A 15,855-nucleotide genomic window follows, 5' to 3' on the forward strand; every position below is an offset into this window, starting at 1 on the left:
TGATAACTAGCTTGAAAACCAATTTTAATAAGACCTGAATTTCATATAGAACTTATTTCATAATCAAAACTGCAGAAAATCTCCTTTTGCTGCAATTTATTTATGCTTCTGTATAATATATGCTCAATCTCCGAGACTATCATCCATCATAAAAACTCTCAGTTAATCATGTAATGGAAACTGAGCAAGAACAAATAAATGGTGCTGGGTTGCCAATGATCGCATAGCCTGACAATAAATCAACTAAACATATTCAAATAATGAATACATTAGATATTAAATATGTTCAATCAACTAATTGAATATTGTAGTTCAAAGTTGATAACTGTTGGTATACACTATCATAGAGAAACAATAGCATAAGTAGACATCCCATGGTATAGAGCGTTTATGTCGCAACTTTTACTGTTATCTCAAGCTGATAGTCCACGTAGTTCTTCCCTGTGAAGCTTTATGACGCTGGTAGTCTCTCATACTGTGCCGTTCATACACTTACCCGGTCAAAACAGTAAAAATCGACAATAATCAACAGTAATCGGCTTGAGATAACAGTAGAAGTTGCGACATAAACGCCCTATACCATGGGATATCTACTTACGCTATTGTTTCTCTATGACACTATACAGTAAACGGGCTCCCGGTACACAGAGAGCTATCAGCGATCCTTTATAAGTATCTATATCCAATAGATGATAATAAAGATACCTATCGGATTGCAGATCGCTCTCTCAGTGTGACCGAACCCATAATGCTCAGTTTTCTTCACTCATAGAAAACGGGAGTTCTGATCTCAAGCAGAAGGCTCTCCTCTCCCCGCCACGTATCCAAAGCATTGTAGATGGTTCAGTCACAAGGAAAAGCTCTGCCCCCCATAAGGTCGCTGCAATTTCAAGTTTTTTCTCGCGACTGAACCATCTATACATCTACCAGTACACTACTAGTAGTAGTGTATGAAAAACAGGTAGTTTCGTTGAAAAACAGCAATTTATGATTGAAAATCTCAGGGTTAGAGTAAAAAGTCAAAACACCCAATTTACTGTATTTGTATGTATTTTATTACAGTTTGCATGGCTAGTTACAGCGGTCTTAGCATTTGAATTTTGCGCTTTCAGTATTAAGACAATAATAATTATATTTTAATAAATAAGATTTATTGAATCCATCAAATACACCGGCTTGAATCAAAAGCTTATTATATTTTAAATTAAGAAATAAATATGTGTTCAACTACATAAATAATAACTAATACTGGTATTAGCTATTATAATATTAATTCTACAAGGAAAGCTTTTTCTGAAAGTTCGAGGAATTATCAAAACAAGAATAACATTTTTAAAGTAGGATATTCGATCAACAATGACTGAAAAAAATCAAATATGATTGGTCGAAGGTGATATATTTCACACTTTTTCAAATAGGCCCAAATACAGCTTTTGAATAACATACATAAACCGTATATGATTTTTTATAAACAATAGATTTACCAAAACTAAAGTGAAGTTGTTTCTAATGAAATTATGTCAATAACAAAATCAATACTTGTAGGTAACTCGAATAAAATGTCAGAGTACTAGATTTTCTAACCATGAAGGCTAATCCTAGTAAACTGTTCTAATAAATAGGAATTTCATATACAAGCCTCAGAAAAGCTATCAGTCTTTCATCATTATAAGGTTGGAATAAGTTATACAAGAAAATTATTTGCATTGTTTAGACAAACTAGCTCCCAGTTATAAAAAAATGAGATTTTTCGGAAAGGTCTGGAAATAAGTTTGATTTAGAATAATAGGGAGCTATTATACAATAGTAATAAAATTCATATTTTTATCAGACAACAGTTTTGAATATTGCACTGTTTCCAAACCCCTCAATAAAAATGCATAATATTACATTTTAGCCTTCTTATGACATACATTCTTGTGGTTGTGATCTATTTTTACCAATATATCTCATCAGATATTTGGTTAAAATTTTGAACATAAGACAAATCCTTCGAACTTTTGCCATCTTAAAAAACATGAAGTCTTCCACCTTTTTGAGCAATTTTAACATGAAGCAATACGATTATAATAATATATTAATATAGTAATAGTATAGGATGAGAGTATGCTGACGGATTTATACAACATACAATTAGATATCCAAGGACTAATGGAATTAGTATACAGCATTTAAGAAATTGAGGGTGGCGCATTTTTATGGCTAGACTGAGAAACATAGTGTTATCGATCACCATAAAATAGTTTATGACAAAAATAAATTGAAATCAGGCTTCTAATCTAGAATAGGCTTACCAGTAATATTATGTTTTCGGGAGAAATATAATGAATTCAAATAATAATTTATGATTTTTCAATTCGATGGTATAATATTATTGAAAATGCTATCATAGTTAAAGATTATTTTTACAGGAAAGCCTCTATATTTTGAATATTTTATTGCACAGTAGTTAAGAAATTCTATAATTTTGATTAAAGAAGGCAATCTTCAAGTGTTTGTAGTAAAGTTAAAGCTTTCCGGTATATTTCTGCATCACGAGGTCTTCAACATGTAAGGCATTTACTTGATAGATTAAACAGGAGAAATCAACATAATGAGCCACCCTTACAGAATATTAGCTACCGATTGTAATCATCAACCCTTTCAGCAAAAGAACAGATTTTTTTAAATTTTAGATATCGAATAAAAACAAAATTGCTAGAAAGAAAGCAAACAGAAAAACTGATATGAGTATCCTAGATTACAATTTGGAAAGCATGCATAAATATGCATCTAGGATAGAAGTTTCATTTTAATACCTTCACTACAATTTTCTTTATATAATCTTAATCCATAGCACATAACTAAATAGTATAATCTGTATCAGTCTTGTTTATTTATTAGTCTTTCCTTTTTCAAGAAGAGCAACAACACATAGATTATCATAACTATCATTCTTATCAATTCTCAGTTATGTTTCATATAAATTTGGAAATTTATTGTTTTCAAGAAATTGGCTGACTTAAAAATTGGGATAGTATGTCAAAGACACGACAGCAATCAATGAAAATTGAATGGACAATAATATTTTGAGTATTTTAATTTTTGAAAAGGTTATAACCTGTCAGTACTCCACAATTTGAAAGAGAGATAATATAATGTTCAACTTCAAGACTTTAGAATAAATAGAATTATAACTATTTGCATGATGTTGCAACAGTTGTATTTCCCACTCAAATAACTAAATTCAATGGAAACTGTATGACAATTCGTAAATCGATTAAGTTTCTTAGAAATTTTCATTTCTCAGATTCGAATGAGTCTCACTTATTTAGAGGAATGTTGCATCCTCCATCTCACTTTGAAGGTTTTTGAAAGCATTTTAAGAATTTAAAATAGTAATCAGGAAGATTGGAATATTTGAAATTCTCAAAAAATTGAATTCATCATTGAAGCTGATAGATGGACAAATGAATTTCATAACGGATTTATGATTTATTTTATTCGAAAATAAACCTATTAGAAGTTATTCAGTTACAGTATTTATACTATTGAGGACCCGATATTTCAAAGAGGTAATTCAACATTTTTCACAAAGTTTTCAATTTTTGATGCATGTAGCTTTAACATATATTTTTGTTTTATGTATTTCGGATTTTATGAGTTCCATGCCAGATATTATGTTCTATGATGATAGCCATTTATGAATACTGATTGATATTACTAATAAAGCAAGATATTCTTATTAGAAAATTGTAGAGTAGATTACATACTGATTACAACGAAATAATTAGGACCCTATACTAATAAAATGCCACTTTTCAGACAAATCTCATTAATGAATAATCGTAATAATAATAGTCATTCAATGCTCAGAATGAAATAAATATATCTTTGCCTGTTGCTTCTTAAAAAAGAAATACAGATGAACGATTATATTCACAAATATACAATTTACAAATATATTCATTTACGAAATAAATTAAAATGATAATGAATTCACATTTGAAGTGGAAAGTTGATGCAATTTCTTGAATAATGAAATGAACATTTTTAGAAGTTTCAAGAAACTTCGAGAAAAAATGTATGACTTTTATTATACACTGAGTTTTGAACCAGCGTATAAATAATTGATAAATTACTTTTTAAGACATTCCAATACATTTGGTTCAATAAATTTGACTAGCCAATACAATAAATAAAATGGAGCTCTCAAATTTTATTCCAGTTTGTTTACAAGAAGAGGCAATCAAATACGAATGAGTAATTCAAAATGCATAAAACTCATAATAGAAAATTCAGTTATATCGTGATTTATTTCCAAGATTTTGTGAACCAAGATTAAGTGAACGATGCTTTGAAATTAAATAGAATAAATAAAATAACTTAATAAATAAAGATTTAAAGCTTATTTAATAAGCTGGAGTTAGGAATCAATAAATAAGGCCAATAAAATTGAAGAATTATTGCACGCATAAAAATGTTAAGAATAGAGAGCCTCTTCTTCTAAACAGAGTTAAAAACCGACCACCAACGCTTTCAGCTTGAAATGGCACTACTTTCATATCCATTTTACAGTGTATTATTGAATACAATAAATCATTTCAAAGTATAAGACAATAATTTCCAAATAAATACTCGAATATGTACATTGAATAACAAAATGTACAGCACAAAATCCAACAATAAAGCTCATCATGAAAAATAACAGTTTGATATGAAAATCTCGTTAATAATAGTCAACAAGATGCAAAATTATACACATAATTACAAAAATAAATTTCTTCAAGAACATTATTACAAGATTTTTACAACAGCATTCGCTGAGACTATTGACATATGTTTTCAAAAAAAAACACACATTTCACCTAAAGGTTAGACGCTGAATTGTTATGATTTTATAGAATCAATAAAGGTTCTTAGTTACTCAAGAGTCCATCAACATGATTATTTTTGGAAAAAATTCAATAGGCCGACCGAAGTCTCCGGAAAGATTGTTAATGTCACCGCAATAATCATAACAATCTCAAAAAGCAGTCACTGAAAGCCTAATATTTATCAAAAATCCTGGATGACGAGTTTTTATGATTCAATCACGACAATTCAAGTTCTCAGCAGCCTTCATTGACACTATCAACATAATTTTCTTGAAGAATTACGCATCTCCTGGATAATGTTCATGTATAATATTCTCGTTTTCAACCCAATTCAGCACTAGTGTTCACTACAATTCCCGGCGATTTTCAAATGTATCAAAATGTTTATCAAAACCCGAACTTTGCTACAATACGCTACATTGTTCTAAACGCAATGTAGTCTGCATTCTATGTACCAACATTGCAATTACATCATTTTTTCCAGCTAAATTAACGTTCAACATAACAAAATTGTATTATTTATATTTTGGAAGAATACAACACTAGGAAGTGGAAGTGTTCGCCGGACTTTCAACATTACAAACGTTCACCGGACAAACAAAATGTTATTTCCCAAATACATTTTTCCTACGTTTACCAACTATACCATAGTTTGAGACGTACGGTGGTTTCTTTAACATTGCAGTACATTTCCAACTGGATTTACCAATGTTACAACACTAATACATTCCCACAACTAATCGGATCCAATCATCGATTTCCAACATGACAACTCATTAATTCTTTCTGAGTTCATCAATGTTCCACTTATACATTTTCCAAATGTATTTATCCATCGATGTCAAAATGTCCAATCACTTAAATGTTTGAATTTTGATAATTAAGCTAGAAGACGGCGGGGAATGATGTTCAATCACTGTTGTCACCCTTGTACAGTGATTTAACATTGTTATAACTTATAGTCAGTAACTGATCAATGTTATAATACCATTGTTACATCAACAATTTTCACATCGTGTATCGATTCCCAACATTACAATCCGTAAAAAGATGTTCGAATTTTGACAATTTAGCTAGCAGACGGTGGTTCAATTATTGTAGTCACCCTTGAACAGTGTCCCATTGAACAATGATACAACACACCAAAACAGAATGTATTCATTTCCCAACATGACACTCCGTTAGAAGATGTTAGAATTTTTACAATTTAGCGCAGATTGTTGTTCACTTTTGAACAGTTCAGAGTCCCGTTCATCAATGATAACACATTTCAGCAACAGAATATTTTCGTTTCTGTGGTGGTTCAATTGTTGTTGTCGCTCTTGCAGAGCGAAGTGATGACGTTGTCGTACTCCTGCAGGCTGGTCTCGAACAGCTCTAGCTGCTTGGTGAGGTCACCGACCTGCTCAGCTACGGTGGGCTCCTCCTGGAATCCCTGCAGAGGCGGCGCACTCTGGCACTCCCTGTAGAACACACCCAGGTCGGTGTTGGCGTTCGAGCCGGCGAATGGCGTTTTCTGCAACACAAACACAACACCTATTAAAATCATGCACAAAAATAATCAACAAATCTACACAAATATCATAATGAAATGGTTTCCCAGTAAAAGAATTTTTACATTCAACACTAAATCATGTTTCAATTTCAATTTATTTGTTTCAAAATACAATTTCAATAAAATCAGTTCACATATATTTTAATCCCTTTGGCTATTAGCTATTTTTTTACTAGTAGATATGGTTGCATTCATCACTATGTGTTTTATTCTGGGTTCAAACAAACAGCTGATATTTTTCCGGTATACCCAGTATGCAATATTATATCACATTATAATAAATGCGACCATATTTTCATATAAATATGGATTAGTGTTAAACGGAGATGGTACATACGGACCTAATAAGAGTAAGTTTCTACTAGCTTAGTACACCGATATACACATAGTTTATTATACACTTATGATGCTGTAATGATTAAAACAAGAATTAGTTCAAGTAACTCAAAGGTAACAGTTTAATACAAAGGCGCAATATGTAAGTTCGTTGAAGAAATGCAGTAGAAAATGTTATATGAAAAAGAGCTATAAGAAATCTTAGCAAAATCCCTTGTAAAACAACCGTTTAGATGGGTTCTGAACCACAAATAATTCATTTTGACAGTAAGACGAATGTATGTTTTGAGCGTGATTAAATATTTTTGTAGATACAATTTTAATTTTATGCAATTAAATAATGAAAATCATAGGACTAGGTATAATTTGTACAAATTCGCATCATATGTTTCAAACCTAACACTTATTCGTAAGCAATTAATTTATATAGCTCCAAAACTAATAAATTCTATTCCACCCCTGGCTTATCATAGAACTACCTTCCAAAAGTGTACCAAGGAATATTAAGAAATGGATAACTGAGAGTCATTATTTTGATTTGTATATTGTGTAGATAATTTAATTTACATCCATTGTAATGGTACTACTATTCTGCTAAATTTAAGAGTCTCGATACATAGCTTGATTAATTCTCTTAGAATATAAGTTGTAATTTATTTATGTTATTTTGTATACATCTTTTTTTTGTTTTAATTAGATGTGGATGACCGAAGTTTGACAATATGCTACTCCTACTGGCGAACAAGTGATTTTCACTTATGCCAGTGGTTTCATTTCCACCTCTTGTACCTTTATTTTGTTGATAGAATGTGAGTAAACTAGATTAAGGTACATTATCCTAAATTTTGTAATTGTTGAATTTTGTGGAGGAAATAAATTTGATTTGAATTGAATTGAAAATTTTGTTTGTTAAATATATCTCTTGTCTGAGAGAAAACTGAAGTTAAGTTATAAATCCAAGCAGCCACCCTTCAATAAAACAAATTTCACTTATCGTAAGTTTAATAAAGGGGTGGGAATGTGGAGAAATAGCTCTTGCTGCGAGCGAACAAGAAACACATGGAGATTCAGAAAATAAGAATATCTTCTAATTTAATGAACTTCAAACATCATCATATGAATAAATATAATTTAATTGAAAGAGAAAAGGATATAGCTTTCATTGTGAATAGTGATTTAGTACACAACACCTACATCAGAGTGGAGGGATGGATATGTGGAGAATTAGCTTGTGCAGCAAGTGAAAAAGAAAATAATAATCTGTTCTAATTATATTTTAATGAACTTCAATCATCATCACATAGCATGAATACATTGAAAAGTGTGAATGATGTAGCTTTCATCGTCAATAGTAATTGAGTAGCCTAGCTGATAAAGCATCTGTATCAGGTTGTAAATGATGTCACTTATCATGTCAAGTTTTTCTCACTTGAAAATATCACTTTTACAACTAGTTCATAAATTTAAAAATATTAAATAGAAACAATTGTAGCCAAAAAGCTCTACGTAACTCGAAATCCCACAAGTCAGAGTTTGTTAATTGGCGAGAGCAAGCAAGCACTAGAAGAGAATGAAGAGATGATAGTGTAAATATAAATATGGTTACTAAAACACAAAAAGTAGGCTAATAAGCAAAAGCAAAGAGAGGACGGCATGATAGCCAGGTTAGGTCAAGTTGCAGGTACTACAGTTCGAATCACGTCAATAAGTCAGCATTGTTAAAATGGAGATTTTAGGTAGACGCACATAGATCGTCATTGGACGGACGGAACGCATCGGACGATTAGATTTGATGCATTGCTTTCAATTGGAGTGCGCATACCTATCCGCATCGTAAAGGTATGCGCACTCCAATTGAAAACAATGCATCAAATCTAATCGTCCGATGCGTGCCGTCCGTCCGATGACGATCTGTGTGCGCCTACCTTTTAGATGTCAAGTTTTTGTTATGGTAATTTTCTTTGGTCCATACAGGTTCGTGATTAAATTTGGAGATTATAAATTACCGTACTTTCAAGAATTTCTCATTCAACAATGAATAATTCTCCAGTACGATTATTGAAATCTCGAATAGAAGATTTATCACATTACGTTGACGTTGATTAATGAAACAATCAATGAATTTTTCAGTTCGATTTTTCAAATCTAGAATTTAAGATTACCACATCATGTTGATGTTTATGGTCGCTACTAAAAGTCATGTACAAACACTGGTCAGTTTTAGAAACATTGGATTCTTACAAGACAAGCTAAGAGGGTTCTCTTTCGTGGGTTGAGTGGAAGAGGGGGTTCTTGTTGCCTCAACTTCGCCCACATTACCTTTTGTAATGTTGTAAAGTGCAAATAAAGGCATTTATATATCTATCTAAGCTCCATTCAAGCAACGCTGACTTACGACATGATTATCACGGCACTAGAGACTATGTAAGCAGCGAAGGCGCATTCAGTTGTTAATCTTGTCAACTACAATAATTACCAAGTCTACCATAATGAAATCGGCAGAGTCGTTGGTGTGCGAGAGGGTGGTGGCGGCGGGTGGTGGTGCGGTGGTGGGGGCGGTGGTAGTGTTGCCGTTGTCGCTATCCTCGGTGGAGGTGGCGGTGACGGGTGGCGGAGGCGGCGAGGGAGCCGTCTTCGGTGTCAAGAGGGTGGTGAACGGCACTTCGGGCACGATCAGGTCGGGGGCGGCTGAGTCGTCGGTCGCGCTTGGCACCGTTCGGCAGCACATGGATGTGTTGTCCGCGAACGCACCGAACTTGATTGTGTCGCTCAGCGTCGATGTCGTGTTGTTGTCGTCACTGGAAACACACAAAACGTCTTGCGATTAGTACATATAACTTGCTATTACAAGTAATTGAATAAAATAATTGAACACACTTCTATTTCAATATGGATTTAATTATTCATTCATTTATTTTTATTTATAAACTATTCATAATTCATTGTTCAGTAGAAGAATGAAAAAAAGTTGTTGGCTCAAGGCATTTTCTATTCCTAGATTTAGTCTAAACAATGTCCAAATTATTACACACACACACACACACTTTTATTTTATTTTTTCCCATCAATATATTATTACTTTAGTTCATATATTAATATATAAATGTATATATCCTCAAATTCTTCTTAATTTAATTTATTTTCCTAGAATTGTATTATACTTTTTGGTTTCTATAAATAGCTTCTGTAATGTTCACTCCTTTAAATTCGTTTTCTGTGAATAGACAAAGATTTTCTGTTAAATTTTTTTTCGAGGCTTCTCTCTCTAGCAAAGGTAAATAGTTTAATTTTCTTCTTAATTTAATTTATTTCTTCTTAATTTATTTTCCTAGAATTGTATTATACTGTTTGGTTACTATAAATAATTTCTGTAATGTTCACTCTTTTCAATTCGTTTTCTGTGAATAGACAAAGATTTTCTGTTAAAATTTTTTTTCGAGGCTTCTGTCTCTTGCAAAGGTCAAATATTTTAATTTTCAGAGTAGGTAACTTCAACTCAACTAATAGCTTATGAAGTACCTTAATCATAACTTTGACGTTACATATTCTTTTTGTTTTTTAATCATTTTCATTTATATAAATAGAATTAGAAGACAATATTTAATTATAAATTATAGTTTTTTATTTTTTTCAAAATTATTGTACTGATTTGTTAAGTTCATTTATTTTTGTTTATAAATTGTCAGTGTTATGAATAAATTTCAAACACACACACACACACACACACATCATACGGAGACTAAAAGTGCGGATACTATCTAAAAATAGACTAGACTAAGGTCTAGATACTAGACTAAGATACCAGACTAGATACTAGTATCTAGTCTAGTATAGATATCTAGTCTAGACTAGAAATACGGAGACTATCATACGGAGACTAACTCCTATCATACATAGACTATCATACGGATACACACTTCTTTTAGTGGTGTCCATGTAATAGATCCGTGTTACGGAGACTAACTCCTATCATACGGATACACACTTCTTTTAGTGGTGTCCGTGTAATAGAAGCAATTCTGTTCTATGCCCTACTACGATGATTCTCGTAATAAGAGCAATAAGAACTAATGCCCCGTCTCATTGGTGTCTTAATGGTGTCCTTACTGTTATCTCATGTAAACACTTTTGATGAGTCTCTCCCTCCTGTGTAAGGACGTAAGGAGTATTGAATAGCCTAGTCCATGATCTACATGAAGCTGAGCTAGTAGACGTTCACTAGTAAAGGCTGATGTTTGCACAGTGCAAGCAAATTAAACCACAGATCCAATCTACCCAGTGTCTACTCAATAGTCCCTATGTCTCCGTTCATTAACACATACTGCAACTTATAATTGCATTGCTCACCGTTCCGATTACTACAAACATGTATCACACCACTGCTTTGTATCATAGCATGTATTATAATTATATCACATGCTACGATATATTAATAGCACAGCTTCCCATGACGTATTCCCTACTCAGAAACAGAAATACCCCAAGAACTGTAGTTCTGGCTATCACATAAACACTATATTGCAACAGTGAAAAATGGCAAATATTTTCAAACAAATACTGTATCAAAGTAAAGAAAGGGCCGGTGACAATAGTTGTCATTGCCCAATACATTGATAAAATAAAGTTACAGTATTTAGCATTTTTCGCTGTTACAGATAATAAAAAAATGGATGATGTTAAAGAAATTTGTCGCAAAGAAAACTGAGTCCCCCTAAACAACATCTTTTTACCAATAGATCTTATTGAAGTAGACTCTCTCTCTCTAATTAGTTTTTGACGACAGCACAATCACATAGATACGGCCACCCCGTCTTTCGGAGGAGACGATAAGCCGTCGGTCCCGACTACCTAAAACGTAGTCGTTATCTCTCATCATCATCCCTCTCACTCATTACCCACGCACAAGCCTAAGAGCTTATGTGGGCATCACCCTCAGTATTATTATGAAAAAAAATAGATTTTAGTAATTGTACACGTTGTTATGTCGTATCATGTTTATTTTTTTGACAATTGAATTTTCTATTTTGATTTTGCTCCATTGAACATGAGCATAGACTTACTTTCTGAAATGCTTTGGACTGAAGTCGCGCTCGGGCCTGAAGTGATCGCTCTTGAGCATGATGGAATTGTCCTTGTTGCCCGAGTGCTGTGGCGAAATGGTGAGCTTGGTGCGGTAGGCCACCGACAGACTCAGTGCACCTATCGGCGTGCTCAGCTGACCCACTCGCACCTGTTTGTACCCATCACCTGCACCCACAAAACACAACAATATTATTCACACATATCACACAACATTAGTAAAATAATTCAATACATAACGGTACAGGAAAAGTACATAATATGAACAAATTTTATTTACAGAAATTATTCAACATGGGTAAAATACATAATGGTAAATGTGAATTAGATAAAATACACAAATATTATTCACACAGATTACACGACATGAGTAAAATAAAATAGTGGTAAGAGAAAAGAAGGTAGATATTATTTTATCCTATTTGATATTAATTAAACATGACACACAAGTGAGAGGATACTATACTATTTCATAACAGTGAACTGGACTAGACACTGAACATTAGGAAATTAAATTAATTAGATAAATAATATTGCACTTTAATTATTTGAATAATATTATCTGTACAGTATTCTTCTGATACCGGATTTTACTAATCAACTATTTAGGATCAGCTGATAATATTTACTAAAGATTGTGCTCATTCAGGATTCAAATAGATTTATTGCGAAAGAAGTTTTTTCTGATATCACGTCAACAGATTTTATAATCTCTGGACTGGATTAAAATATTGTTATTATATTCAATATTAGACTGGATTGAATTATATTTTATATAGACTGGATTAGAATATTGTTATTGTCTCCAATATAAGATTATTCCAAACAGATTGTCTACCTTTAATGGCAACATCAAACCTCTACCTCTCTATAGACAACTATTCTAATAGCGCTTATTTACTATTATTTGAGCCTGGATAAAAAAATGAATAAATTGAATGAACTTTCCCATTTTGATATTTTTTAGTCTAAACAGCACATTTAAAAATGTTGATACATTTATTTTTGAGGATGGTTGGGATATTTAAAAATAATTGAGATGATAATGTAAATTTATTTATGACTACAACATTAGTTCATCAAAGTTTCGTGGGGGCTGTTTTTCTCCCAATCCTGTTTCCCTCTCAACCTCTGAAAGCTTGATTCCCACACATCAGAATCAGTAGGCCTATACGTGTCGGGTACAGTGAGAATGTTATTCCCATGACTTCTAAAAGGACTGTTCTCACTCAGGCCGGCCAAACGATTATGACAGTCCCATAAGAACTCATGGAAATGACATTTTCACACTTAATAAGTGTATTTTCACTCTGTACCGAACACGTTCACTGATATTGATATATGTGAGAATAAAACTTTGATCGTTCATAGAGGTTGGGGGGGAAAATAGGATTGGGAGGAAAACAGCACTAACCAAAATTTGATGAAGTATGTTGTAGTACAAATAAGTTTAATTTTACATCTCAATTCTTGTTAAAGATCTCAAACATTCACAAAAACATATAAACATTTTTGAAATTGCTGTTTAGAGCAAGAAAAAATGATTAGGTAAGTCTAGTTACACACACATCGTACACGCCCTTATTTATTCTATGGGATTAAACATTACTTGGCAAACACATGAACGCAAACAAATAATGTGTTCATGTGTATGCCAAGTTCCGTTTAATCTGGTAATCCGTTTAAGGATGAAAAAAATCGAACGTCCAAAATTCGATGAGTGTGAAACTGGCTTTATTATAGAGTGAGTTTCAGAACTCACCAAGCGTATGATGCTGCGGCTCCCCTAAATATATGCGATAGCAGATGACATAGCTGTCGGGGCCCTGACGCCGACTGATGCGGTAGGCGGGAGTGATGCGTGTGACGGAGAGCAGCGACTTGAGCAGAATGCCCATGCGGTTGTAGATGGCATAGCTGACGGGGATGGACGGGTCGTGGTCGGCTGTCACCGCGATGCACCACGTCTCCAGGATCATCGTGTCGCCCTCCACCGTCCGTAGCGAGATCTCCACGCAGACGGGCAGGCGGCAGCTGCCGCTCCACATTGCCTTCTTAGCCTCGGCCAGCACATCGGGCAGGTCTCTAATCGCCAGGTTGAACTGCAACACATAATGCAAATAGGTCGTTAAAATTGATTCAGTGAAATTGGAAAAAATATTGTTGGAATTAAGTAACATCCAAATTAGTGGAAAAAAATTTAATGAGCATTTCTTTCAAACATTGAAATAAAAATAACTTCCATATTTTGATATTGAATTAGTTTTAGGTTATGTTATTGGTTTGTTTTATGTTAGTTGATCATTTGGTTTAATTTCAGTTGAGTTTGTATTATTTATTTCATTTGTGTACTTATTATCTACAGTGATTGTTCACTGTTATCACTATTGACACCATTCAATGTACAATATATGTTATATGAATAGAGAGATTTGAATTGAATAACTGCGAGTTTCATCAACGATGAAAATAACATCCAATCAATTGTCCAACGATTAGGCAATGCTGTGTGTACATAATTTATTTTTATTGGGTGGGAAATGGAAAAAAATATATAAAGATTGATGGGTCAAATGCAATTACGACTATCCAACCTTTGAAATCTCAACCAGGATTTCAAAGAGCAGAGCAATTAAGCACAGTTTTCAAGTTCTACTTTTGGACAAATATTTCTCAATAACTGTGTTCGTGAATCTTAATGATAATTCCAACAGTGATTCCAGTCAATCAAAATTCATTTCAAATTCCCATTGATATTGTACAACAACAATGATTCCAGTCAATCGAAATACACCCCAAATCTCTATTGATTCTAATAATTGTACAATCATTTCCAAAGGGCAGCCTGCACTTGATGTGTATGAAAATGCAATAGCTGGGCCAAGTTCTCAGTCAATCAATGCCTTCTAATCCTCAACAACAACATGGAAATCCAATCCTATTTCGCTTCACACGATGGAAAACATCCAGTTCAAACCAGACATCCAACCAACAATAACAACCGTAATTATAGAGCTCTGCATCCGACAGACAAGTGCAATGCAATGCAATGTAATGCCGTGTTGAGGAAAGAGTATCATCAAAAACACAGCGCTTACGTCACACAAAATTCCCGCCAGAAGATTGAGAAGAGAAAAAGGATTAAGAAGCAAAAGAAGAAGAAGATGAAGATGATCAAGAAGAAAAATATGAAAAAGAAGAAGAAAGAAGATTATGATTATGATGATGATTCAGAGGCGTGGCATACGAACCGGTTACCAAAAAAATACCCTGTACTACTAGAACGTAAAAGGCCATTGGGAAGAAAAACCGGAGAAGTAGAAAAAGAGGACCTGTGAAGGAAGAGGAAGAAGAAGACACAAAGCAGGTGGCAGAGCCTGATTTTAGATTCTAGTAAATAAACAAACTACAAGTTGTAACAGCTGCAATACGATCCTGCACCTCTATAGACTTTCTATCAGACTTCCGACACTTCAATTTTCAATTCACAACTTTTAAAATATGGAGGCATCTGTAGCAGTCGTTGTATCAGATCTCGACACTTCAATTTTCAATTTCTAAAACCTGGAGGCACCTGAAGCATACATTGTATCAGAATCCGAGACTTCAATTTTCATTCACAAAGTCTCCTAAAACCTTAAGGCACCTAAAGAAGTTGTATCAGACTTCCAAAACTTCTACAATCTGAAAGTAGCAGTTGACTTCCACATTTCTTTATAAATTATTATAAAAATTTCCCTTTTCAGAAACACTGAAAAACTGGAAAGGGACTTTTTGATCACTCTGTGAACAATAGTCATGCAACTTGGCAACGGTTGGAAGATAGGTTGTTGTTCTACATCGATAATCAAGTTAAGTTCTGTTGCTGTACAATATTATTTGAATATCCGTATTGTTTCTACTTGAAATTGGTATTCCTATTTTAGTGGAATTACTATTCTTGCAAGTGAGCACGTTAGAGTTCACCTACCTTATAGAACTGAACATTATTGGATTTAGCCTCATCGAACATCTTGAGAAATGTTCGTT

At 33.3% G+C, this 15,855-nt stretch overlaps 1 protein-coding gene across 6 annotated transcripts in view; it reads right to left on the reverse strand.

Moving 5' to 3' along the window:
- Nucleotides 1-1,032: 1,032 nt before the first annotated feature.
- The window catches only part of LOC111052632 (autophagy-related protein 13 homolog), a 101,562-nt gene continuing 86,739 nt past the window's right edge, over nucleotides 1,033-15,855 (reverse strand). For 3 of the 6 annotated variants that reach the window (XM_022339378.2, XM_022339372.2, XM_022339386.2), the window contains 4 exons: nucleotides 13,589-13,928; nucleotides 11,808-11,994; nucleotides 9,224-9,545; nucleotides 1,033-6,372 (listed from right to left, as the gene is read on the reverse strand). In XM_022339378.2, the coding sequence (XP_022195070.1) occupies nucleotides 6,160-6,372; nucleotides 9,224-9,545; nucleotides 11,808-11,994; nucleotides 13,589-13,928 (1,062 nt within the window). In that variant the 3' untranslated portion in view covers nucleotides 1,033-6,159. The remainder of the gene's footprint in view (nucleotides 6,373-9,223; nucleotides 9,546-11,807; nucleotides 11,995-13,588; nucleotides 13,929-15,855) is intronic. The other 3 variants (XM_039430201.1, XM_022339399.2, XM_039430202.1) reach the window with 1 other exon arrangement.

Source organism: Nilaparvata lugens, chromosome 6 (assembly GCF_014356525.2).
Source record: "Nilaparvata lugens isolate BPH chromosome 6, ASM1435652v1, whole genome shotgun sequence".
Taxonomy (NCBI): Eukaryota; Metazoa; Arthropoda; class Insecta; order Hemiptera; family Delphacidae; genus Nilaparvata; species Nilaparvata lugens.